Source organism: Oryza brachyantha, chromosome 5 (assembly GCF_000231095.2).
Source record: "Oryza brachyantha chromosome 5, ObraRS2, whole genome shotgun sequence".
Classification (NCBI taxonomy): Eukaryota; Viridiplantae; Streptophyta; class Magnoliopsida; order Poales; family Poaceae; genus Oryza; species Oryza brachyantha.
The window spans coordinates 17989908-18015950 of record NC_023167.2 but is presented as its reverse complement, the minus strand read 5'-3'; the positions used below and the strand labels follow the sequence as shown (position 1 = coordinate 18015950).

General features: G+C 43.0%; 3 protein-coding genes across 3 annotated transcripts; all 3 read left to right on the top strand.

Moving 5' to 3' along the window:
• Positions 1–3229: 3229 nt before the first annotated feature.
• Positions 3230–4712, top strand: LOC121054489 (mitogen-activated protein kinase kinase kinase 17-like). Its single transcript, XM_040524391.1, has one exon. The coding sequence runs from the start codon at positions 3339–3341 to the stop codon at positions 4710–4712; it is 1374 nt and encodes a 457-aa protein (XP_040380325.1). The 5' UTR covers positions 3230–3338.
• Positions 4713–13329: 8617 nt separating this feature from the next.
• LOC102716975 (mitogen-activated protein kinase kinase kinase 17-like) lies at positions 13330–16299 on the top strand. The gene is made up of 2 exons (XM_015837195.2): positions 13330–14789; positions 16217–16299. The coding sequence occupies exons 1-2, from the start codon at positions 13379–13381 to the stop codon at positions 16297–16299; spliced, it is 1494 nt and encodes a 497-aa protein (XP_015692681.2). The 5' UTR covers positions 13330–13378.
• A 3657-nt stretch (positions 16300–19956) lies between these two features.
• Positions 19957–25608, top strand: LOC102707400 (PH, RCC1 and FYVE domains-containing protein 1-like). Its single transcript, XM_015837894.2, has 9 exons — positions 19957–20024; positions 20137–20223; positions 20322–20411; positions 20576–20662; positions 20752–20868; positions 21553–23610; positions 23690–23836; positions 24183–24583; positions 25177–25608. Exons 1-9 carry the CDS (start codon positions 20007–20009, stop codon positions 25265–25267), a joined length of 3096 nt encoding a protein of 1031 aa, XP_015693380.1. The 5' UTR covers positions 19957–20006; the 3' UTR covers positions 25268–25608.
• Positions 25609–26043: the final 435 nt, after the last annotated feature.

The following is a 26043-nucleotide window of genomic DNA, read 5'->3' as shown; positions in this document are numbered from 1 at the left end:
GTTTTCCGTTGGAAACAAACAAACGGTGTGCGCGCCATACCATGGCGGGTTCGTAAAATCCGGCCGGAAAACACGGTGGTAGAAAGCCCATTTTTTGCGCCGTTGTGTGATCGTGGACGACGACGGCACAGACAGCAGATATTAAAGGGCGCTGGATTCTTTGCCTTTTGCTTGGCTCGGCGGTGAAGTGGAGTGAGGGGGAATCAACCGACCGCGGCGGAAAGCGAGGGCCGGCGGCACCGATCGATGGACGCAAGGCGAACGGGCAAGCGGCGGTGAGCTCACTCTCACTCAAGCAAGCACAACGCACCACGAGCCATCCATGATCCACCCGTCCGTTTCCTCTTGGCCGCAAAGCGCCTCGGCACTCACGGCCCCTTTCGGTCGAAGGCCCGCCACCTCGACGCGGCGAACAACACCGAGCCCACCCACACACGTCAGGGCTTGTACAATAGTAAAAAAAAGTCGTGTACAAATTAATCTATCCTATATGATATCATTAAATCAGGAAAAAACTTAATTGCTGTTTTTTATTCAATCACGTATGTGCTCCTAGATTATATACAACCTGTTTAAAAAAATCATATATATATATATATAATATTAAATATGATGCGGATAACCAACTAACTAATTTATGAGACAACTTCTATATTTAGAAGTCTATTTACGTCAAATAGATAATAACCATTCGACTATTGTACATGTCTTTACACGTCATGCCTGCATGCGTGAGCAGCGGAGACCGGAGAGATTTTACGGCGGAAGACGCCGCGCGCCGCACCGACCCTTGCGTGCGTTGATGCAGTGATGAAGATGCATGCACGCGGCTGGTAGATATGTACTAGCTTCTGCGTTGATGCAGTGAATATGCATTGTATGAGCGAGCGCGACGCACATGCCGCCGACGATAATGTATTAGTCATCCGTTGATCAGAGTTAAAATACTAATACCCTTTACGCCGCATTCGGTATGGATGGATAATTTAACTTATCTTCAGCACGTAAAACGTATGAATAGATTAGTACATAATTAATTAATTATTATATTAAAAAATATATAATAGATTAATATTATTTTTTAAAACAATTTTTTATATAATTTTTTTAAAAAAATACAATTTAACCGTTAAAAAACGTGCGTGTGGAAAACAAAAGGAGATAGGTTAACTAGGGCTGCCGAAGGCGGCCTTAGCCGCCGACGTGAGAAGCATTTTTTTCCCCGGTGAATTGAACACCGATGACTGTCGCAGTACTTCACCGAAAGCGGGTCCTTGGTTTTGGAGGGAGCGATTCGCGTGGCAACGAAATGGAGCAGTAACGAATTTGGTCGTCGAATTCCTTGCGAAAAATTGTTTCTAGAAAAAAGAAGAAAAACAAGCAATTGGATGGAGGTTGAGAGGACCTGGTGGCGCCCGCGTTGCGGTGGACTTGTGCTGACTTGCAACAGGCACGCCACCCACCGTGGCCACCCGAAGCACCTTTCAGGTGCACGCGCTGACTTCCCTCCGTCAAGCCCAGCTTGTTTAGGTGACGTTTAGACTGAGAAAATTTTTTACGGAAGTGTCACTCGAATGTTTATATTTGATCAAATGTTGAAAAGGGTTTTTGGATACGAATGAAAAAACGAATTTCACGGCTAGCCTAGAAACCGCGAGACGAATATTTTGAGCCTAATTAATCCGTCGTTAGCATATGTTGGTTACTATAGCACTTATGACTAATCATGGACTAATTAGGCTCAAAAGATTCGTCTTAAGATTTCTTCCATAACTGTGTAATTAGTTTTTTGGTTCAACTATATTTAATGCTTTATTTAGGTGTCCAAAAATTCGATGCGATGTTTTTAAATTATTTTTTTGAAAATTAAACAAGCCCTTAGGTCTCCGCTTCCCGTGCCCAAGTCACCGCGCCAACTCCGTTTTCACACAAACAGCATTAGTTCAACGATCGATGTTTACGGTAATAGAACTAATCTAAATTAATTATTTTTAATTTAATAAATCGAATCTATTTATACTACTACAATAACTACTGATGACAAAATATTTTTATTGGTAATATAATTTTAAATTAACCATCAATATTTTATATAAATGACAATACTAGTTGTTGAAAACTTTTATTATAGTCAAGCTCTTTCACAAAACACTCTCTCTCTCTCCGTTCTCACCCGGTAAGTTGCAGCAACAGTACCAACCACGACCATTACGCAGGAAGCAGCCAACGAACGACCCACCGACCCTCGACTTTGCCCAGTAAGGCTAATCTTTAGAGAACTAAATAGAGCATTAAACATGGATAAAATAAAAAACTAATTGCACAGTTATAAAAGAAATATTAAGACGAATCTTTTGAGCCTAATTAGTCCATAATTAGCTATAAGTGTTACAATACCACCATATGCTAATAACAGATTATTTAGACTAAAAAGATTCGTCTCGCGGTTTCTAGGCTAGCCGTGAAATTTATTTTTCGTTAGTATCAAAAACCCTTTCGATATTCAGTCAAATATCCGACGTGACACTTCTTCTAAAATTTTGTGCTATCTAAACAGGGGCCTAAAGATTCCCAGTCACCCAAAACGCCCGAAAAATAAAGGTCAGAAGACTCAGGCCTAGTTTAGTCTCAAATTTTTTTTCCAAAAACATCACATCGAATCTTTGGACACTTAAATAAAACATTAAACATAGATGAACCAAAAAACTAATTGCACAGTTACAGAAGAAATCTTAAGACGAATCTTTTGAGCCTAATTAGTCTATGATTAGCTATAAGTGCGACAGTAAATGCTAATGACGGATTAATTAGGCTCAAAAAATTTGTCTCGCGGTTTCTAGGCTAGCCGTAAAATTCGTTTTTTTATTCGTATCTAACAACTCTTCCGACTTCTAATTAAACATTCGATGTGACCTCTTTAGTAAAAATTTTTGTAACTAAACAACCACTTAGAACGGTTCCGAGACCGCGAGACGTGCGCACGCGGCGGTGAGGAGACGGACGGAGGCCGCGCGTTCCCACGCCACGCCACACGGCGGGTCTCGCATCGCAACGCAGCAAACGGAGGAGTCGACGCACATCCATCCATCCGCACCGCGTGCGCGAAAATTCCCTTGCTTCCCACGCCTTTTTGCTTCCGTATCCCATATTCCCCTCCCTTTTTAGACACGCCAAAACGCCTCCTCCTTCCGCCATGTTCTAAACTTCCAATCCATCCCCAAATAAAAACCACGCACACAAGTCTCCTCCCTATATATATATACTCCTACATAAACAGACCTCACCCGCAACACAAACAAACAAGTAAACAACTCGACACACAAGAGGAGGAGGAGAAGATGGCGGTGGCGGTGAGCCGGCGGCAATGGACGCGGGTGCGGACGCTGGGGCACGGGGCGTCCGGGGCGGAGGTGTTCTTGGCGGCCGACGACGCGTCGGGGGAGCTGTTCGCCGTCAAGTCCGTCGGGGCGGCGGACGCGGCGGCGCTGAGGAGGGAGCAGGGGGTGATGGCCGGCCTGAGCTCGCCGCACGTGGTCCCCTGCGTCGGCAGCCGCGTGGGGCCCGACGGGTCGTACCAGATGTTCCTCGAGTTCGCCCCCGGCGGGTCGCTCGCCGACGTGGTGGCGAGGAGCGGGGGCAGGCTGGAGGAGCGCGCCGTCGGGGAGTACGCCGCGGACGTGGCCGGAGGGCTCGCGTACCTCCACGGGATGGGGCTGGTGCACGGCGACGTCAAGTCGAGGAATGTCGTGGTCGGCGGCGACGGCCGGGCAAAGCTCGCGGACTTCGGGTGCGCCAGGTGGGCGGGCTCCGCGAGGCCGATCGGCGGCACGCCGGCGTTTATGGCGCCCGAGGTCGCGCGCGGGGAGGAGCAGAGTCCGGCCGCCGACGTCTGGGCGCTCGGCTGCACGGTCATCGAGATGGCCACCGGCCGCACGCCGTGGAGCGACATGGACGACGTGCTCGCGGCGGTGCATCGGATTGGTTACACGGAGGCCGTCCCCGAGGTCCCCGCCTGGCTCTCCGCCGACGCCAAAGATTTCTTGGCCAGGTGCTTGCAAAGGCGCCCCATTGACCGGAGCACCGCGGCGCAGCTGCTGCAGCACCCGTTCGTCGCCTCCGCCGCCGGCGGCGACGCCAAGCCGGAAGCCCCGAAGACCAAATGGGTGTCCCCCAAGAGCACGCTGGACGCCGCATTCTGGGAGTCCGACACCGACGAGGAGGACGACGAGCTGTCACAGAGCACCGCTCAGAGGATCAGCTCACTGGCCTGCGCCGTCTCGTCGCTGCCGGACTGGGACTCCGACGACGGCTGGATCGACGTGATCTCCACCTCAACCGAAGAATCTCACACAATTTCCCCACCGGCCGACGAGGGGACGACGACGACGACGACCGACTTCGACGGCGATGTCACCGGCGCAGAATTCGAGCTCCCCCACATTGACGTGGACAGTGGCAACACCGCCCACAATGCCGGAGAAGCCAATCCCCCTTCGTCTTTAATTTTCGATAATGTAGTAGTACCATGTAAACCATCATCCTGTAAGTGCAACAAACACAATGCAATTGAATTACTAGCATGTTTTCTCCTCACAAATGATTTGCCTCTCGCTGCTCTGTTCATCGCGTCACGTGTCTACCGGCCAAGATTAACCGCGGTGACCAATACGTGCGGGAGTGGAACTGTGCAGGAACGCGAGGTAGCTAGCTAGCTTGCTTGCTCTGCAAGTGCAAAGACACACTCTGCCTCCGCGTAGACGTGACCGGGAGATCGATCAGCTTCCACACCACGGCACACGCCGAAGCTTCCGACGCGAAAAGGGATCGGGTCGAGTCGACAAGGAAAGGCGCAGCGCGGCCGCGTCACGGCGGACGCAGAAAGGGAGCCGCGGTTACTTGGACCGCGCCGCGATCAATAAACCTTCGCCGCGGTTACTTGGACCGTGTCCCCTAATAAAAACGGTTAGAATCGGTACGGTAGGATGCTCACAGAAACTATAATCGGTCAAAAATTGACAAGGTCATTTATATAGGTTTCATAAGAAAAAGTCAAATGACCAATATTTACCAATAGAAAATAATTTTTATATATGTGTTTACAGTGGCATAAAAGCCAAAGCTGCAAAATAAATTTCTGTGGAAAAATCTTAAAAATTAACTTCAAGTTTAATTTTAATAATTTAAAATTTTGGATTATAGCCCAAACCTAAAACCAAAAGATGAACCTGTAAGTGTACTCCCTTCATGTTTTTTAATAAATGATATTGCTAATTTTTTAACATAAATTTGATTATTCATTTATTTAAATTTACAATAATTAAGTTCAATATTTTTACTGAAACGTGGCATGCTTGGTTGGAAATTTTCATGGCCAATATTTATTTATTTCTTCCTTTTTAACACCCCCTGTGACTCTCTCTCGTGGCGCCTCGGTGGCATGGGCCATCCGTCCGTCCATTCAGCAAAGGCGAGAGAGCCAGCCGACGACGATGAAAGCGGTAGAAAGCGAGGTAACAAAAGGCGCCGCTTTTACAAGTAAGCGTCGCGTCCTACCACTGCGTGCGTGCGTGCGTGCGTCGTAGCGGTTGCTTCCACCGGTGGGGATCCGGCATGGGACCGGGATATGCTGCCTGCTCGCTCCTACTGGAATGCTCACTGGCGTCTTCGTTGTCCCGGTCCAATTCGTCCCCCCCTTCTCTCTTTTTTTTTGCCGCTGTGCAATTCACCGCGGCGCGGACTCCTCCCGTCTCGTCGTTCGCTTCTGGATGGCGTACGTGTCGGTGCTGGATATGCCGGCCGGAGCCTGCGGTTCCGGTGGGTTTAATTTTTAACAGGTTGAGCCATGGTAGCTAGCTTTCCACAGATCTTTCCATCAGGCTGCGAAAAGGTTTTCGTGTAGATTAGCGTCCAGAGTCCAGACGATGATGACACGGCACGTACGGTACGCCGCCGCCGGCCGTTTTGTCACCGGCAGCGGGTGATTTCCGTCGCTCTTGGCGGCCATGACCCGCGGGTAGAAAAAACAAAAAAAAAAAACGCCCAACTAGATGTGCATGTTGGATGAGCATTACACATGCTCATCGTGCCTTATTGCCAACATCCCGCCGGCGATTTCGCAGGCAGTGAATCAGTGATGCAGCTCTTAATAGTTACTTTTCATCGTAAGGGGGAAAAAAGTAATTTCATCATGGAAGAGGTTGAGATACATCGAAAAGTCAATACTGTAAAATAAATTTTAGCAAACTTTTTCAAAATCAACATTAAATTTAAAACTAAAAATTTTAATTTTAATTAATAAGCATAAACAGAATCGAATCAAGGTGCCACTTTGATTAAAGAAGTGATCATTTACGTGACCACCTTTTAACTCGTAGACAATATAGTTATCTAAACACATCCGGAGAGGTACGTACGTAGTTGCAGACGAGACGCTTGATGAATGATGGCCACCTCGTTAATTAACCCACCTTCAAACGTAAGAGACGGCGTCATCCAAGCACACGATCGATCGAGTACACGTTCCGTTTGGATTTGGTCGGCGTCGTCAATACCCGAGTGCCGCACGCGCCGCACCGGCGCGAGTACACAACACCACCAAAAAGAAGAACCCGGCCAAAAAAAAAAAAAACGGACGGCAGAATCGACTAGCACAGTAGCTAGCACTCGAGCTGGGCCAACCCCCCCCCCCCCCCCCTCCCCGCACCGCACCGCGGCGCCACGCCACGACACGACACGCCATCACGTTCACGCACGTACGTGTGGTGACCACGCGCGACTGATCAGCGGCGCGGCGTTGCGCATCTCACCGCCGCCGCCTCGCGCGTTCTCATCCCGGAGATAGTCATCCGGTCGCCGAAATGCCCGGGGCGAGATGGATGCCGAGCCGCCCACCCGTCCCAACGAATCTACGATTCTAGTTAATGATATGTTCATCTAAAATTTATCTATATAATTCGATAAATTTGTTTTAGAAAATCAATACTGATAGTTAAATTCACAAAATCATTCAATACCCCACACACACACACACATATATATATATATATATATATATATATATATATATATATATATATATATATATATATATATATATATATATATATAACATATCTGCACAAAACAATACGTATTTATACTCAGTTAATTTTTTCTAATATATATATTGTTGTATATCAGATATGAAGTGTAGGGTATGTCTGGATATAGAAGCCGGTCTTTCGGTTGCTGATTTTTGTGCTGCCGCTTTTCCGGACGCTTTTCAGTTGCTTTCGCCGCCGTTCACCTCCCTTTCAAGCAACGGGCGGAGCAGCCGCGCGATCAACCGATCCAGTGAAGGAATCTTAGGTGTGTTTGGGATAAGGGGCTAAACTTTAGCCTCTTGTTCCATCGAATACTTGAACACGTATTATAAATAATAAATATAGATTATTAATAAAATTCATTCATAATTTTGGGCTAATTCGCGACACGAATCTAATGAGCCTAATTAATCCATGATTAGCCTATGTGATGCTACAGTAAATATTTGCTAATTATGAATTAATTATGCTTAAAAAATTCGTCTCACGGATTATCTCTTATTTATGAAATTAGTTTTTTAGTCTATATTTAATACTTCAAATTAATATCTAAATATCCAATGTGATATAAGGCTAAAAAGTTTAGCCCCATCTAAACAATCTCTTAAAGGCCCCGGAGAGAATGAACTTCCGGGCCATCGTCGTATGCATCGATCCATCGCTGTCACCAACGCCGTCCTTGGCTGCCGAGTTAAACCAGCTCATAGGTGACACTAACGAGTGCTGCACTCTTTTTACGCGGATGGGTTATATTACGCGGATGGGTTATCTCACATGACATGACAGGATAATCACAGATATTTTTGTTCCAGGCTGTGGCCAAAATCTTCTTGGGAGCCAAGCAAAACCAAGTACCAGTACTACTACTACTAGTGCTGTAGTGCTAGTGCATCTGATTAGAATATTCCCCACATCTTAAAAGTACATTGCAGTACTGCCAAAGTAGCTTAAACGATGATTGGGTGAGGACAGTTGTGATTTTTATTATCCCGTGTGCAAGATGAGTTCTTTTTTTTTCTTTTATGAACGAACTGTTGTGCCAGATGAGTTAGGTATGCGGCAAAACGGTGGTGACAATTGTTGGCACGCACAGTCGACGAACTGGGTTGGGTTGGCAGCCGGTTGGCACTAGTTAGTTAAGCTTGCTTGGTGTGTAGTTATCTCAAACAAACCCCAAGTCAATAGAACGTTGTGATATTCTAACCCGGCCAGTAACTGATGGAGCCAGATACAAATATCCAAACCCCAAATGGGCGTCTCAGTTCAGGCCGCCCAATCATTAGGCCCCATGATACCACCAAACCAAAATATAACCAAAATAATCAGCAGTTCAGCCTACTCCATCTGTCCCAAAAAAACGAATTCTCTAGTTCTCGTGTCCAACGTTTAAACATCTATCTTATTTAAAAATTTTTCAGGAAATTAGAAAAAAATTAGTCACACGTAAAGTAATATTCATGATTTATCATCTAATAAAAACAAAAATATCAATCAAAAAAAATTTAAATAAGATGAAAAGTCTAAAATTAAAGATAAAAAGTAAAAAAATGGTTTATTTTGAGACAGAGAGAGTAAGTTCGGTGGCGTCAAAAACATGGCAGCCAATATAGAGCAGCAATACAGTAATACTACTACTAGATTACTAGTGCTACATACCCCACGCAAACGAGCCGTGGCAGCGGCCAATCATGAGGCGGCGAACCGGGCCGCGCCATGTGTGCTCGCGGGGGGGTCGCTTGTGCAGCCCACCAAACCGCGCACGTTTTCATCTCTGCGTGTGTGTGTGTGTTTTGTTTTGCCGTTTCTCCACTCGTTCTCGCGCGCGCGCGCGCGCGATCGTTGGTTGGTTAGGCCACCCGGCGCGCGCGCGGTGCCGCCGTGCCAACTGGATAGGATAGGCGCTGGTCACGTCGCTTCGCTTCCCGTCTCGTCTCGCATCGACGTGCCAGGTGCCACTCCACCAGCCAGCCACATGCCCAATTATAAAAAAAGGATTGATTTTCATTCGGACATACACATATTTATTGTATATATATATATATATATATATATATATAAAATTTTAAAGAAAAATAATAAGATATATTAATATGAGATATAACACGCCATAAATATAAAGTTTAAATTAAAAACAAATTAAATTAAAACTAGTATGCACATATTTATAATTTAATTATTATTATTATTATTACAACTTGTGATAATCGAATTTGAATTCATGAAGTGAATATATTATGTTATTTATGTTATTTATTTTTTATTACTATTTAGGTGACATGGAGAAAAGAAATAAATATGTAAATAAGTGATAAATGATTAACATATTTTCTCCATTATACAGTAACATTATTGCTAGCTCTTAATATTGCAGCTGCTGTTCAGGGCTGACTCGCCCGTGCTGACTTCACATTGGTGACCCTGGCTGGCTCCCGTTGATTAGTATAGCTGAGCAATTTGATTGTTGTTGACACGAACCTCTCGCCAGTCAAAGCCAAACTTGTCCCTCTTTTTAAAACGAGAAGATTATCAGAGGTCAGAGGAGATAATTAAAGGGTTGCACCGAGAAATGTTTAAGACCACCGGTCATCGGTGTTCCTTCTTAGGTGGTGTTTAAATTTTTGAGAGAAGCATCACGTCAAATATTTGACCGGATGTTGGAAGGGTTTTTGGACACGAATGAAAAAACGAATTTTACGGCTAGCCTAGAAACCGCGAGACGAATCTTTTGAACCTAATTAATCTATCATTAGCATATGTTGGTTACTATAGCACTTATGACTAATCATGGACTAATTAGGCTCAAAAGATTCTCTCAAGATTTCTTACATAACTGTGCAATTAGTTTTTTTTCATCTATGTTTAATGCTTTAGCTGTCTAAAAATTTAATGTGATGTTTTTGAAAAAAAAATTTAGGAACTAAACAAATCCTTTAGAAACACTCCTATAAACTACTGCTGATTGTGCTGTGTCGGTCAATGATCTTGTGCGTTTTCTCTGAAGCCCACAGCCCCGCGTTTCTGAAACTTCCAGTTCTATGCCCTGCGTGGCTGCGTGCTTCCGGCATGCTGTTTTTTTAATAAGGTTAGAGTGAGTTGTTTTAAGAAAAAATATGTTGAAAAATTGTTCGTATAAAACTAGATATGTTATTAGGACATAATTAATTGTGTTTTCTTTATAAAAAAGTTAGTTTAGAAACGTTGCTTTTGAAACCACAGATAAACAATCAAGGTTGAAACAATTAAAAGTAATTAATTATACGCTAATGACTTAGATTCTTCTATGCAAGCAAATGTTTTTATTTTTTTCGGAAAGGCCGAACAAATCGCATGCCAATTCATTAAAAGGGTGATCATTTGGTTTATTTACAAACAAAAAATATGTTATGGATAAAACTTTTATATACATTCTTAGTGGTCTAAAATCCAATAATAAAAAATACTCTACGACGTATAAACTCTCAGAATTAACCTTCAAATTTAAGTTAAAAACTTAGTTTTTAAAAGCGAAAAGATGAGTGCTTAAGATAGTAAGAGGAAAACAGGTTTACAATCTCACCAGGACGCAACTGAGTTCTACATCTCTCTTTCAAAACGAACCAGCGAATTAACAGAAACAGAGAGTCGAAGGACTTTCTGAATTTCGCCCTAAACACCACCCGTGTCTCCCATCCAAGCAAATGGGTTCAACACATTTTTATCCAGTGGTTTCGTGGTACCTTGATAATCGCAGTATGTTACTAATTACTCTGTTTTATAATATAAGAAGTTTTAGCTATGCTTAGATTTATCTATTAACCAATGTATATTGTTTATATATATATGTTTAGATTCATTGATATCTATGTAAATTTAGCATACGCTAGAAAATCTTACATTATAAAACGGATATAGTATTTATTTATTGCATAAACGCCTAATGTTTTCCACGATTATGATGCGAAGGCCAAATGTGATTTCTACTACAATGAGAAAAGGAACATTGTGAGCAGCAAGCCAGAAGCAAACACTCACTGCAGCTAGCTTCACACTTGTCAAGACCCCAGCAAGGTGATCCGTGAACTGATGAACCTACCAACCTGCACTTTGCCGACTCAAAAACAGAGAGGGAGAGAAGGAAAAAGACTCATAAAACGTCAGATGAGAAGTGAAGGAACGTGAGCCAGATGGCAGAAACCCAGCCAGGCGATGAGTCCAAAAACAAAAGATTGCAGGGGCGGTTGCGAGGTTGGATCAACCACGCTGATGCATACTTGCATGATCTGAGAAAATTGACAATAGCTGTAAGCGATTTGATGGGAACAGACTACAGATATAGTACTGATCCATTATAAAAATAAAGCAATTATCTCTCTCTTTTGGTAGGTAAGTGACTGGCCAAACGACATATTTAGAAACAAAAAATAATTTGTAAATAAAACTAATATATTCTTATTGATCTAAAAGTCAAGTATGAAAAATAAACTTTAACAAAAAAAACTCTAAATTAACTCTAAATTTAATGTTAAAAATTTAAATTTGGGCTTATAAGTATAGACATATAGCTTTATGATCCATATGCCAGAGACAAGGTGAAAAATGATTTTTTTTAATATGAAATCCTCCCACTGAATTGCTTGTATATAATCAACACTACAGAGAGTATATAATATTTGTTGACAATAAAATTCATTCCGACCTAGAACGTGCCATACTTATCTTTGAGAGAACACATACTATACTCCCTCCGGTTCTTTTGTTTAATCATTCGTCTTATTCAAAAATTTTATCCAAATATACAAAATTATAAATCATACTTAAAGTTACTTTAGTAATAAACCAACTCATAATAAAGTAGTCAATAATTATATAAAATTTTTTAAATAAGATGATATGTCAAACATAAATAAAAAGTCAACGGCGTCAGAAAAAAAATCACAGAGATTATTTGTCTTGAGCAACGCTACACGTACTTAAAAAAACATTTTACAAAGCTTTACACTATTTGATTTAACTAAATGGCAGTTACATAAAGTTACTCACATCCTGCAACGTCCATGTTTTTAAGAGTTTCAATGTTATACATACAGACTTTTTCATTTTATCTTTTAGCAAATATGTATATAATTTCTTCGGTCTACACCCTCCCCCCCCCCCCCCCCTTTGGGGGACAACCTGCATATACTCGTTCATAAGACATATACAAACTCATTTTTTTTCTGCCTATTATTATAAGCGAAAATTTAAATTTTAACATTAAATTGAAGTTAATTCTGATATTTTTCATCATAGATGATTTCTCGACCTAAACACATATATAAAATTTTTATTTATAAATTATTTTTTTATAAATATGTCAATTGCAGAAAAGGCCAGAAGATAAGTACCATACTCATTCACCCAAACACCAAAACTGCATCCTTCATCCTTGCATCTTCCATTGCCATTTCCTTGCACATTCTTGCCCTCCTCGACCACATCGCCACCCTTACAGTGCACCCATCCCGCTGATTCCATCTTTCGGCTAACGTTTCCTGGCCCGTTCTCCGCCCTGTCCAGTACACAGCCACCCTCACCATCCAACCTCTGATTCTTTTTCTTTCCTTTGCTTCATCCGTTCCTCTCATGCTAATCCACCTCGCCAAACCCAGATATCCCAGATTTGCAGTAGCAAAGCAACACCACGTTTCCGCCGCAATCCAGCAGAGTTTTGCAGAGCCATGGACGATTGTTTGACAAAAGCCAAACAATATATTTACGAATAAAAAATAACTTATAAATGAAACTTTTATGTATTTATTTTTTATGGTCTAAATATAACTCCACCTGTTCCGTAAATGTAACTCCACCGGTCAAGAAACAGAGGTAGTATGCTTCAATAAAAAAATTTCAAAACTAACTCTAAACTTTAGAAATAAAATTTAAATTTTAAACGAAAAAGATCGGGTGCAAATCTCCCCAGACCGACACGCCGAGAATTGCCGAAACGTATCCCCTCTTTTCTCTTGTGCTGCAACGCAATTAGCCCTCGTTTTCCACTTGCCTCTCGCGCAAATCCCACGTTGCCCCCCACCCGCCACCACGTGGCACCCACCGTCATCTCCCGCGTTCCCTGACCCCACCTCGTATGGCCCCACACGCCAGTCTCTCCTCCCGCAACCCGCGCGGCACGAGGCGCGCCTTTCGCTCACGTGCTTTTCCCGCGCCCGATCGAACTCACCTATAAGTAGGGCTCGCTCGCCACCGGGCATGGCCGGGATGACCTGACCAGAGGAGATAGCTTCCGAGACGTAGCCAGAGAAAAAAACCAACCGTCCAACATGGATGCGGCGGCGATCAGCGGCGGCCGGAGGCGGCTGACGAGGCTGCGCACGCTCGGGCGGGGGGCGTCCGGGGCCGTCGTGTCGCTGTTCGCGGCCGGGGAGGACGAGCTCCTCGCGGTGAAGTCGGTGGCGGGGCCGGCCGGGGCGGCGCAGCTGAGGCGGGAGGGGGGCATCCTCGCCTCGCTCTGCTCGCCGCACGTGCTCCCCTGTTTTGGGTTCGGCGCCGTCGCCGGCGGGGAGTACCGGCTGCTTCTTGAGTTCGCCCCCGGCGGCTCGCTCGCCGACGAGGTCGCGAGGAATGGGGGCCGCCTGGAGGAAGGTGGCGTCCGGGGTTTCGCGGCGGATGTTGCCAGGGGGCTCGCGTACCTCCATGGGGTGGGCATGGTGCATGGGGATGTGAAGGGGAGGAACGTGGTGATCGGCGCCGACGGGCGGGCCAAGCTCGCGGACTTCGGGTGCGCGAGGCGCGCCGATTCGGCGGGGCCGATCGGGGGCACGCCGGCGTTCATGGCGCCGGAGGTGGCGCGCGGGGAGGAGCAGGGGCCGGCGGCCGATGTCTGGGCGCTGGGGTGCACCGTCATCGAGATGGCCACCGGCCGCGCGCCGTGGAGCGACATGGACGACGTGGTCGCGGCGGTGCGCCTGATCGGGTACACCGACGCCGTGCCGGAGGCCCCGGAGTGGCTGTCGCCTGAGGGGAAGGACTTCCTGGGCAAGTGCTTCAGGCGGCGCGCCGGCGATCGGTGGACAGCCGCGCAGCTGCTGGAGCATCCGTTTCTGGCGTTCGCCGGATGTGGCGGCGTCGAGGCGGAGGAGACGAAGCCCAAGTGGGTGTCTCCCAAGAGCACGCTGGATGCCGCATTCTGGGAATCGGAGTCAGAGTCGGACGCCGACGACGAGGATGACGACATGCCGGAGAGCTCAGCCGAGAGGATCACGGCGCTTGCCGGCCCCTGCTCGGCCTTGCCCGATTGGGAGTCAGACGACGGCTGGATCGACGTGATGAGCACCCAATCCGAACTTTCCGTCGCGGAGGTTGAAACGCCGGTCGATCAGACGTACTGCGAAGTTCCTGAGGCGCCGGTGGCTTCGCCGGCCGTGGAGACGACGAGCTACGCAAGTTCTTGGGATGAAAGTTCAGAGGCACAAATGGATGCTGAGTGTTCTGGTGCTGACGTGGACGACGACGACGAGCTCCTGCACAGCGTAGGAGCTGCTGATGCCTTTGTGGATGAACAGCTCCAAGATATTTATTTAGATTTCACTAGTGATCTTCCGACTGTACTTTGTGTTGATATTTCTGATGAAAGAAAAGTAAAATCATTGCCTCCAATATCTGATTGCCTCTGTTCCTCCCCTTTTCACCTTTTCCATCTTTTTTACGATCACATTCACTCAAAATTCGACAGTAAGTCAATACTACAAACTCAAACCAAAAAATTTTTAATTTGACCCTAAATAAATTCGAACTTGACGTTAGCATCAGTTCTTGTTTTCAAACGATAAAATGTAGTGTAGTAACCCGAAAGCTCTGAACTTTCAGAGCAGAGGTAGCATTACAAATTCAGTTACGGCTCGAACTGATGCGTGCTCGTTTTCTGACAACTCATCACAAATCCAATTTGTTCAACCGCATCTCCTCGTCTACCCGTTTACACAATCTCAAACTCAAAGCAACAGCAAGAAAAGCTGTACAGTTCCATGGCGAGATAGACCATTCGGAAATTGCCGCCAAATGTGGCAACCAGCTTCGACCTAGACATGCAATACATCGCCGTTCGTGCGTGCCTTCACCGTCGCAGCATTCAGCAAACAGGTGTACACCAGCTTCTTCTTCCGTCGTCCATCTGTGCCTGCCTCACTGCCCTCCCCCTTCCTCCTCCTGCTGCCGTCGCTCCAAGTGGCGGCGCCGCCGAGGAGGAGGAGGTGTTGCTGCCTGCGATGCTGGCTGCTCCGGCGACGGTTGTGGTGGTAGGGTACACGTTTGCTTGCTTAGGTTGGTGGTGGCTGCAGGAAAGCTTGGGGTGACACTTGGCCAAATCCTCTGGATTAGCTCACCTCTGACAGGTGTACACTTGGATAGTAGATAGATTTCCCTGGCTGCCTACCATCTTGGAGTGTAATGTTTGCTCTTGTTTCTAGATCCCTTCAGTTGTTGTTGAGCACTTGAACAACCACAACTTTTTTTCATAGCAGCAAATTAACCATCTCTATGATCTTGTGCTAGCTTAACAAAATTTTCAGCTGAATGGTAGAACTAATTGACAATTGAGTACCGAATACTTGTGTTCATTCAGGCACTAGTCGCACTTTAGTTATGTGCTATATTACAGAATTATTACAGAGTGTCTCTCAAGTAAAAATAAGTGCTTCACTGCATCTACAGAGAACAGTCAGTAGTAATTCAGTTGCCAGCTCAACACCTGAAAAAAACTGTCAAAAGCAAACACCATGTCACTTGCCTTGATGCCATGAACAACCTTGTAGTAGTAGTGCTGCTACTACTTGGCACGAACTTTTGCTCTGTTTCTTGAAGAGCAAGGGAGATGGAGGTTATAGTAGTGGCCAGGCTAGCGGCATCTAGAGAGATATCCATCCAGGTGTGCAAGAATCAAGATGCCACAGAGCCCAGAGGCAAGAACACCTAACTGTATTCGTTGGGTTACCTTCCATGATCCAAATAAGTCAGCATCCTGTTGCAGCAAGGAAAAAAAATGGATGAGATCTTCTGTTTGACAAAAACTATCACCTAATCTGACTTCTAGAAGTTAGTTAAGTTTCCAGTACATTAATTAGTATATCTGAATAACTTCTGAACATATGCGTCATGCGCAGCGTCACCAGTGGAAGTCAGCATGTCAAATTCTCCAGTTTCAGAGAGTGTTCTGAAGGCACCAATTCGAATTCCAGGTCTCTAGAGAAGAAATTCAGGCTTTCTCGAACGAGAAGATGCAGTTTTGGCAAGGAGCTGCGTGGTGCGTCAGCGCTTAATTCGATCGTTGACGATGGCCGTGACGCACCCAGCTGGGCACCTGCAGCCATGGCAGGTCGTCGTCGTCATCATCTTCTTCTTCATTTCCTGTGCCTACTGGTTTGGAAGGCTTTCCAAGTCAGCCCCTCTCGTCTCAGAACTTTCCAAGTCATTCTTGGCTGGTAGCAGTAGCAAGTAGCAACACTGTACTAGTCTCTCATGGTGCAGGTTGCAGAAATTCAGACAAAGCCTCAAGATCCACGCCGTGGTGGTGCAGCCGCAGCAGTTACAAAATGATGAACCGAATTGACTGATTCATCTGGAGAAACGGGTTCCCATTTCAGCACAACTAGCAACAAAAAATGAGATCTTTCTGTAGCTGTTGCAGTCGTTGTAAAGTCTAAACTGTACTCGCAAACTACTACTGTTCAGCAAGCACAAATGAACATATCCAACCAACCAATGGTGTCAACTCAGCTACTAGAAGCATTATCTATATTAATGTAAGCTCGTGCTTATTAGACCAAGGATTAATTTGCCTTGCCACTGTGCAGGTCTACGGAAGCTCTGAATTTTTTACCATCGCAAGTTGGAAGCTGCAGGCGAGCTGCAGACAGGAGCAGTCAAATGCCAAGTGCGCGGCTGCGTGCCGTTTTGGATGGGGCGGCGGCCGGAGGCAAGCAACACGGACTCGTCGTCGTCGTCGATTCGGTGAAGTGCTCTCACGAGCTCGCATTTGGGCAGGCTCGAGTTCTCTCACCGGCATTGACCGGCGACCATGGCCGGCCTCGATGTGTCCGCCTGGTGTTCTGGATTGCGAAGCTTCTGAGCTGATAAGAACAACAAATCTCCAAACGATCCTGGCCAGAGCTTCCACGATCATGCGTTTTCATAGTGAGATTTGCTCCAGTTCAAAAAAAAAAAAGAAAATACCTCCTCGAGATACATTACCTTACGGTACCAAATTATTTTTAATCATATTTATCCTGCTCAGCTAGATCCAATAATTAATAAATGATTTAGTATCATGAGGTATCTTGAGATAATTTTTATTGGACCGGAAGTCTGGAACAAATCTCTTTCACCGTATATATATATGTCCTTATCGAATGTAGCACGTTTTTTCTTCGAAGGAACAGGATTTCTCTTGGCCTGAGACTTGCGTCATCCTGATGCCGAAATGACCCATTAAATTCCAGAGCGGTCCAGCCCTGGGAATAAGGCCCGGTTTAGTTCCCATCTCTGAGATGCAAGTTGCTTGCATGTAAGATTTATTTATTTATTCTAAATATTTTTCTCCTAAAAAATTGTGATCTCATTGAAGTGCTGTATTCATTGTAATTAAATCTTCATAACAAGATCTCAGTTAATTACATTGTAACAAAAAATTCAACCCTTAAAATTATTGTTTCATACACACAACAAAAAAGTTTCAATATGTATTTTTACTAAGTTTTTCACAGATCTTTCAAATGTTCAATGACTAAATTCTTCAAATATTTTGATGATTTTGGTTAACTACAATGATTGATCACTTGATTTTTGAGGAAGAACTAGGTACCAGATCTATAGCTGCACTTGGAAGATAAATACGGTGGGCACCCGATGGGATGCAAAACATCGTATAGTAGGTTAACCGTGGAACATGCAAACAATCGAGTTGCTCAAACACTTATTACTAACATTGAATGCAACATCAAATATAAGTAAGAAAAATAAAATAACACTAATTCCAATTGAAAATTTTTTCTATCACACAAGAACATCAAGCACTAACCATTGAAACACCATCAAATACTTAACGAAATATTTAAACAATACCATGTTCAACATATACAAATGAACTAGCTAAACGTTACAAAATACTTATTAAAACATCCAAATAACACCATATGCAAAATTTAAAAAGGGATCCATCATAACATAAAAACTTAAATATGAAAGATAGTATTTCAGTTGAAACATTCAATTCTCACGTATGAAATATCGAACCTTAATGGTTGAAACATATATATTTTTCAAACCAAAATATAATTATGTTACATCATGATGTAAACATTTAATTATAACAAACACAATGGTGTAATTAGATCATTGTCCAGATAAGTAATTTAGAATAAACAATAGTTTGAAGTTTAAGTTTCAAGCTTCTCCCTTGCAGGCTATACTGAGAGCAGATTTGCTATATGTAAGGTCACCACATGATTTGTTACATGCACACTTATATTTTATCTATTTCTTCTGTGATAAGTTTTATGGAGAAAGTACTTGGAAGAACCATTTTTTGTTAAAATTTTGCTCTCGTGCACGTAATATCTTGATATACCGAAAAAATATCTCTTAAGGATGGTAAAAGGAACATTTTTACTGTCCTCGAGAATACTCTGAGAGATTTCATATTTTATAGTGTAAAAATTCAATAACTAAATGCACAAGAAGCTCTACTTGCATGCATGCATATGCATACGCGGGTACCCGACATGAAGCATTTTCCAGACTAATAGTATCACTATATTTCACACTATAAGGCTTTTTGGATTTATCTAGATTTTTTTGTGTGTTAATGAATCTATAAATATATACAAAATATATAGATTGATGGATGAATAGACACAACCAAAGTATAATAAAACAGATGACGTAACAAACGTGAGTGTTTAGACTGATGTGAGCCGTCCATGTTCAATCCAACGGCTGAAGAAATCCAACGACCAAACGCGCGCCTCCTCCCTCCCCTTCCTCTCCCCGTCTTCCCCGTCGTTGGCGCGGGAATCCATCCGTTTCCCGCGTCCGGCGCCGATGAACCCTCCTCTCCTCTCCCCCTCTTCCACCTCCCACCCTCCCTCACCGCCACCGTCACCTCCACTCTCTCTCCTGCCCTCTACTGGATTGGCTGGTCTCTTTTGTTGGCACGGAGACCGATCCGTTCCTCCTTTTTCGTGCTCGCAGTTGATCAATCCGGTGATGCGTGACCATCGGCGACCTCACCGACGGCGACGGGACACGGCAGGCCAGCCATCGTCCTTCCTCCTCCACCGGAGTGTCCTCCACTAGGCGTCCCAGAGCGTCCCGGATTGGATCGTTCTGTTCCTATCTGTTGTTGGTAAGAACACTGTCTTATTTAGATTCGGTTGATTTTTTTTTTCTCTGAGTTCATTTGTTTTCGTGAGTGCATCTGCGGCGGTGTGAAATTCTCAGCTGATTGATCGATCCAGAGTGCGGGTAACCGTATAGTGAATTAGTCATACTAATGCAGGAATCCTATTTGCAATTGGTTCACCTTTCGATTTTGTTTATATGTATCTTTTTCTCATAAAGATCGGAATTATTTGTGCAAAATATACCATTCAAGCTTCAATCAAGTCCAAACGAAAACAAAACAAAACAAGGCATCAATGTGAAATTTGATATCGGTTTTAATTTGTGCAGGTCGCGTATCACATCAATCGGTCTTTTTTGTGTTTATTTTAAAATTTTGTTTTCTGCAAAATGCAATGCGTATATACGATGACGCCAATAGCACATCCACCACCTTCTTATATGCCATTGAAAGCAAAATCCACTATTGTGACACTGATAGCCTACTGTTCGTTTATCTGTGCAGTTTCAGGTGATCAATTGTTCCAAATAGAATGTTGACCTTATGCTGTTTAGATGACACCAGATGATAATGTGAGGCTCTAGATAACTGGCCATGTTTCTGTTTTGTCTGGACACATATTTACTTGCAAAAGATTTAGTAATGCTGATCCTGGCTATTTTTCACATGCTCTGAACTCTCAAGGCCCTTATTACTTTAAAGAAAGGCAGCAAGCTTATCAAATATAGCCGGAAGGGAAAACCCAAGATTCGTGAGTTCAGACTTTCTAGTGTAAGTTTGTGTGTGCATTCTTGTGACACCAATATTTAGCTCTTTTGCAACAAGACGAAACTAGCAGACTAACAGTACTTTCAATTTTCTCGTTTAAGGACGAAGCAACATTAGTTTGGTACTCCCACAACAAGGAAAAGTGCCTCAGACTGTCATCTGTGTCTAAAGTTATACCTGGACAGAGAACTGTAAGTTGAATTGCCACCGATCAGTTAAACTGTGGGTGGTTATTTTGTTGATAAACATGCAGCAAAAATATTGTTATGTTGGTGATACCCCAATAGAAAATTGTTCCATTTTGTAGCATTTTTACATTTGAAATTTTGATCTTATGCATTGCAATTTTTAACAGGCTGTTTTTAGGAGATTTTTACGCCCTGAGAAGGATTATCTATCATTTTCTCTTATATACAAGAACGGCCAACGTTCCCTTGATCTGGTAAATGATAGTCTTTTTTATATTCTGAGGTTAAATGCTTTACCCTAGATTCTATAGTTTATCGAACACAATAATGTACACTTGTACAGGTTTGCAAGGATCAAGCTGAAGTAGAAGTGTGGTTTTCGACACTTGAGACACTTATTACTTCATGCCGTCTAAATTTTCTGACTGATGGTCAAGGTGATAGAGTATCATTTTCTGAAGTGAGTTCCTCTCTTTTCCTTATTTACACTCTCAATTTATATTGAAGTTGAGTACAAACACTTATCCATGGATTTACTTGCATTTTCTAGAGAAGCTTACAACTACAATCCTTGTACAAATGTGGTATGATGTTATTTTAGTAAAAAAAAAAAACTGAGATGGAGCAAAAGCTATTTATGTGGTGTTTGGTTGAATTAATTGACTGAGACTAATTTCAGATATATCAATATACTAGCTAGGATTTATTTATTATTTAAGCATACTGAGGGTCTGAGAGGTATGAAACTGTGGCTAATTTTAAATCAATTCCACATCTTCAGATATATCAATAGAGGCCATCCTTTTTCAGGATCTGATTGCACCATTGGAGGTTTCAGTGTCCTTAAGATGCTGATGAGCTATTAAGAATAGGATGCACATAAACCATATTTGAGCATACAAACCTACATCTGTTAAGCAACTATAAAAAATCATATAACTAGTAAATCACTTCTGTTATGTATGATTCCAATTAATTCCTATTAGTTGTTTGGCTCAGCTATTTTTTTTTTTTGAACAGAACACCAACGGTTATATTTTATAAGTCATGAAGAAAACAAGTTTACAAATACAAGAATTACAACTCTGCTATGTAGTTGCTATCCACCTTAGTGTTCTTGTTTAACAAATGTTTCTTTTGTCAGGACGTATCAATTTATCAAGACAGCATTTCCTATGATACAACGCTAGATATCGCCTCAAGTATCACACGTAGTTTTAACTCAGTTGGTTATAGTACACCCAATTCATTGAATATTAGAGCAGATGTTGGATCAGACCGTTCGAATATGCTAAGAGCAAGTACAGGAGACAGTAGCCGAGTTAGTATTTCCAGTGCCCCTAGTTCTTCCAGTCAAGGTTCTGGACTAGATGACATCGAATCGCTCGGCGATGTTTATGTATGGGGTGAGGTGTGGGCTGATGTGCTACTCTCTGAAGGATCCTCCACTTATTTGTGCAGCAAAACAGATGTTCTAATTCCTAAACCTCTAGAATCAGATGTTGTTTTGGATGTGCAGCAGATAGCATGTGGTTCTAGGCACATTGGTCTTACTACTCGGCAAGGAGAAGTATTCACATGGGGTGAAGAAATTGGTGGACGGCTAGGCCATGGAACAGATTCAGATATCAGTCGTCCCAAACTTGTAGAATCCTTAGCAGTGTCCAATGTGGAGTACATTGCATGTGGGGAGTTTCATACTTGTGTTGTAACTGCATCTGGTGATCTGTACAATTGGGGTGATGGATCATACAATGCTGGATTACTCGGACACGGAACCGGAGTAAGCCATTGGCTTCCAAAACGAGTTTCAGGACCTCTAGAAGGGCTTCAAGTGCTCTCTGTTGCATGTGGCTCATGGCATTCAGCATTGGCCATGTCAAGTGGAAAGCTTTTCACATTTGGTGATGGCACATTTGGTGCTCTTGGTCATGGAAACCGTGAAAGCATTGCGTATCCGAAGGAGGTAGAAGCTTTGGGTGTATTCAGAACTATGAAAGTTGCATGTGGAGTATGGCATTCTGCAGCAATTGTGGAGACCAGTGGTCAGACAAATGCAAATGTGGTGTCAAGGAAGCTGTTTACATGGGGTGATGGAGACAAGAATTGCCTAGGCCATGGCGACAAAGAAGCGAAGCTAATTCCTACCTGTGTTCAGGCACTTGTTGACCATAATTTCCATCAGGTGGCCTGTGGACATACCATGACTGTTGGTCTTGCCACATCTGGCCATGTTTTCACAATGGGTAGCTCTAGCAATGGCCAGCTTGGGAATCCAAAAGCTGATGGTAAACAACCATGTATGGTTCAAGATAAGCTGGGCAGTGAGTTGGTTGAAGAAATCTCATGTGGCTCTAACCATGTAGCAGCCTTGACTTCAAGAAGTGAAGTATATACATGGGGTATGGGAGCCAATGGAAGGTTGGGACATGGTAGTGTTGAAGACAAAAAGAAGCCAACTCTTGTCGATGCACTGAAAGATCGGCATGTCAAAAGCATTTCATGTGGCTCAAATTTCACTACCTGCATTTGCATACATAAGTGGGTCTCAGGTGCAGACCAGTCTGTTTGCTCTGGATGCAGGCAGCCATTTGGTTTCACAAGAAAGAGGCACAATTGCTACAACTGTGGACTTGTCCATTGTCATGCATGCAGCTCAAGAAAAGTGTTAAAGGCTGCTTTGGCACCAACTCCTGGCAAGCCACACCGTGTATGTGATTCATGTTTCATGAAACTGAAAGCTGCGGATACCGGCGTTAGCGGTTCATATAACAAAAGGAATGTCATTACCAGGCGATCCATTGATATCAAAGATAAGTCAGAGAGGCCAGAAATGAGGCCTTCCAGACTTGCAACGACAGCTCCAGCAGAGCCAGTCAAGTATCAAGAGACTAAAATTGTTAGAGCTGAGACAAAACCAGCTGATCCTATGTCCATGATGAAGGCATCCCAAGTTCCTGCCATGTTACAGTTCAATAATCTTGGTTTTGCAGGAACATTTGGTTCAATGCCAGCTGCTATAAAGCCTACTACAGTGGCACCTCCAATGCAAATGGGTGTACCAATATTGTCACCATCGCAACCGATAAGGAAGCCAACTCCAACTCCAGCAACCATAAATCCTCTCGCTGCTAAAGTGGACAATGATCTGAAGAAGACTAACGAGATGCTGAATCAAGACATCTCCAAGTTGCAATCTCAGGTATGAAAAGAACACTCCAGATTGTTCTGCTTCACTCTGAATTTATCTGATTTTGACTAAATCATTGCATTGTTGGCAGGTTAATAAGTTGAAACTGAAATGTGAAACTCAGGACGAGCAACTACAGAAAGTAGAACGAAAGGCTAAACAGGCTGCCTCTATGGCTTCAGAAGAATCTGCTAGGCGCAACGCTGTGTTGGAGTTTGTGAAGCATATTGATAGTGAGGTACAGTAAACTACTATTACTGCAAATTACATCTGCAACTCTTTAGGTTGTATTAGAGTTTGCATGATGTTCTGCATACTAGTCTGTTCTGTACTTGGAGTATACCATCTCCATTGTGTTCCATTTACATTACTGACATGTTTCTACAGCTCAATCCAGATACAGTAAAGGGTGTGATTCAGTGATATTTCAAATGAAATGAGCACAATATAAATCATGTTTATTATAGATATTAGCATAATTTATGCTACTCTAATATATGACAAGAATTTCTTCCAAGTTCATCTTTAGTGATCATTATAAGAGGATATATGCTCATAATATCACAACTCTTGCATTCTTTCAGCTCAAGGTTATTGCAGATAGGATGCCCAGTGATACTGCAGACAGCATAAAAGCCTTGCAAAGTCATTCAGAGAAATTTCTTGCAGGACAAACTAGTCATCTAGTGGAGATCTCCGGTCTTACTGGACATGATATTGGACACCAGAGATCAACTAGCATGGGTAACCTGGCCATGTCTCAAGATGGCAGTTCTGGGAATGCTAGTGGCTCTGCCATCGCCATGGCTAGTGAATCCCCATGCCATCGTATCATGGAAAACAACTTGAAGGCTCCAGGTGACTTCGCGCCAAAGTATGGTACTCATGGAGAAGTGCAGCTGATCGAGCAGTTTGAGCCAGGAGTGTATGTGACGCTTATCCAGCTGAGAGATGGCACCAAAGTATTCAAGCGTGTCAGGTTCAGGTATGATGCCATCCTCAAATCCTTGTGGACATAGAACGGGCTTTTTTAATGTTCTTGAAAAAGTATCTCAAGTTACCGTATTTTTCAGTGTAAAAAATTAGTATCTTGAGGTACCTGAATTTTAACTATAGAGCTTTTTTAACATCTTTGAAAATACTTCTAAGACATCACATCTTTCAGCGTAAATTTTTGGTACCTTGAGGTACCATAATTTTACACTAAAATTTTTGGTACCCTAAAATACTTTTCGAAAATGGTAAAAAACCCTTAACAACAAAAATTTTTAGTACCTCAAAATACTTTTTAAGTATAGTAAAAAAGACCACGTAGAAGATCCCTCCAAACCTTATTAATCCATCAATCATCTATCTTTCACAAAACAACATTGCACCCTCTGTGGTTTTTCAAGGCAAAACTTCAAGGATTTTCTTTACATTTTAAGTGTGATTAGTTCAGGATGTGCATTGAAACCATTGTTCTCTCTTATCTTTTCGTTTGAAGCAACCACTTAAGGTAATCATTGCTTTTGAGAGTGACTTAAAGATAATCATTTATCTATGGTGTATTCTTCTTCTGCCATTCCATTTGTTTAGCAAGAGGAGATTTGCTGAGCAGCAGGCCGAGGAATGGTGGAGGGAGAACCAAGAGAGAGTGTTCAAGAAATACAACCATCCAAGCAATTAACTAGGTTCCAAAGAATGCCGTCAGTGAACACAGCGTCTTCAACCTTCTTGGGACATTAGTTTGATTTTCTAAATGAGATATGGTTAGCTATATCTTATATTTCTCTTCTTCCTATCGAATTATGATGATGTACATCCTGAAGATATTGATGAGTGTCCATTCTTTTGATGTCCACTTTTTTTTTAATACCTTATATGCCACACACGTGTTCAGATAGTATAGGAGAAGTAACTAGGTCATCAACCCTGACCATTGTTATGTTTGTCACGACGATGTTAAGCACGCGGCGTTTAAAACAAGTTATGAGATTAGTTGTCTCTGCAAATGATTGATTTTTATGGTTAAAACACTTTGCCTAACTAGTTTATCTCAAATTAACTAAATAATTGTCCAAAGCTCAATTGGCTAGGTTCTCTCAAATTTGGCCAAACCTTAATTGGTTACCTTTCCCTTTTTTATATTTGTGATGGTTTTTTTTGTTAAACATGTTTCATCTATATATTACAAGGCTTCTTTATGTAAAGCAATGGATGAATGAAGTTTTTTCCTTTAACTTTTTTTACCTACACATACACAAATGTTAAAAGAAGAAAGATTTATCATTACAAATTACAAATGTTCTCTATTGTTCTATTGTACATCTAAAGGATATACTATTTGTGTAAAAGTAATTATATTTAATATCTAAAAGATTGTTGCATGATTCCAAGGTGCAGAGCAATAATACACACCAAATATAGCTAAGGTAGACAAAATTATTAGCGGTCCAAACATGT

What these genes read in the sequence shown, in the direction of transcription:
- LOC121054489 (XM_040524391.1), top strand. Translation starts at nt 3,339, where the DNA reads ATGGCGGTGGCGGTGAGCCGGCGGCAATGGACGCGGGTGCGGACGCTG.
- LOC102716975 (XM_015837195.2), top strand. Translation starts at nt 13,379, where the DNA reads ATGGATGCGGCGGCGATCAGCGGCGGCCGGAGGCGGCTGACGAGGCTG. An exon ending in CATTCACTCAAAATTCGACA is followed by an intron (nt 14,790 to 16,216) that starts GTAAGTCAATAC and finishes CGTCATGCGCAG; the next exon opens with CGTCACCAGTGGAAGTCAGC.
- LOC102707400 (XM_015837894.2), top strand. An exon ending in TTATACCTGGACAGAGAACT is followed by an intron (nt 20,412 to 20,575) that starts GTAAGTTGAATT and finishes AATTTTTAACAG; the next exon opens with GCTGTTTTTAGGAGATTTTT. An exon ending in TGAAGCATATTGATAGTGAG is followed by an intron (nt 23,837 to 24,182) that starts GTACAGTAAACT and finishes GCATTCTTTCAG; the next exon opens with CTCAAGGTTATTGCAGATAG.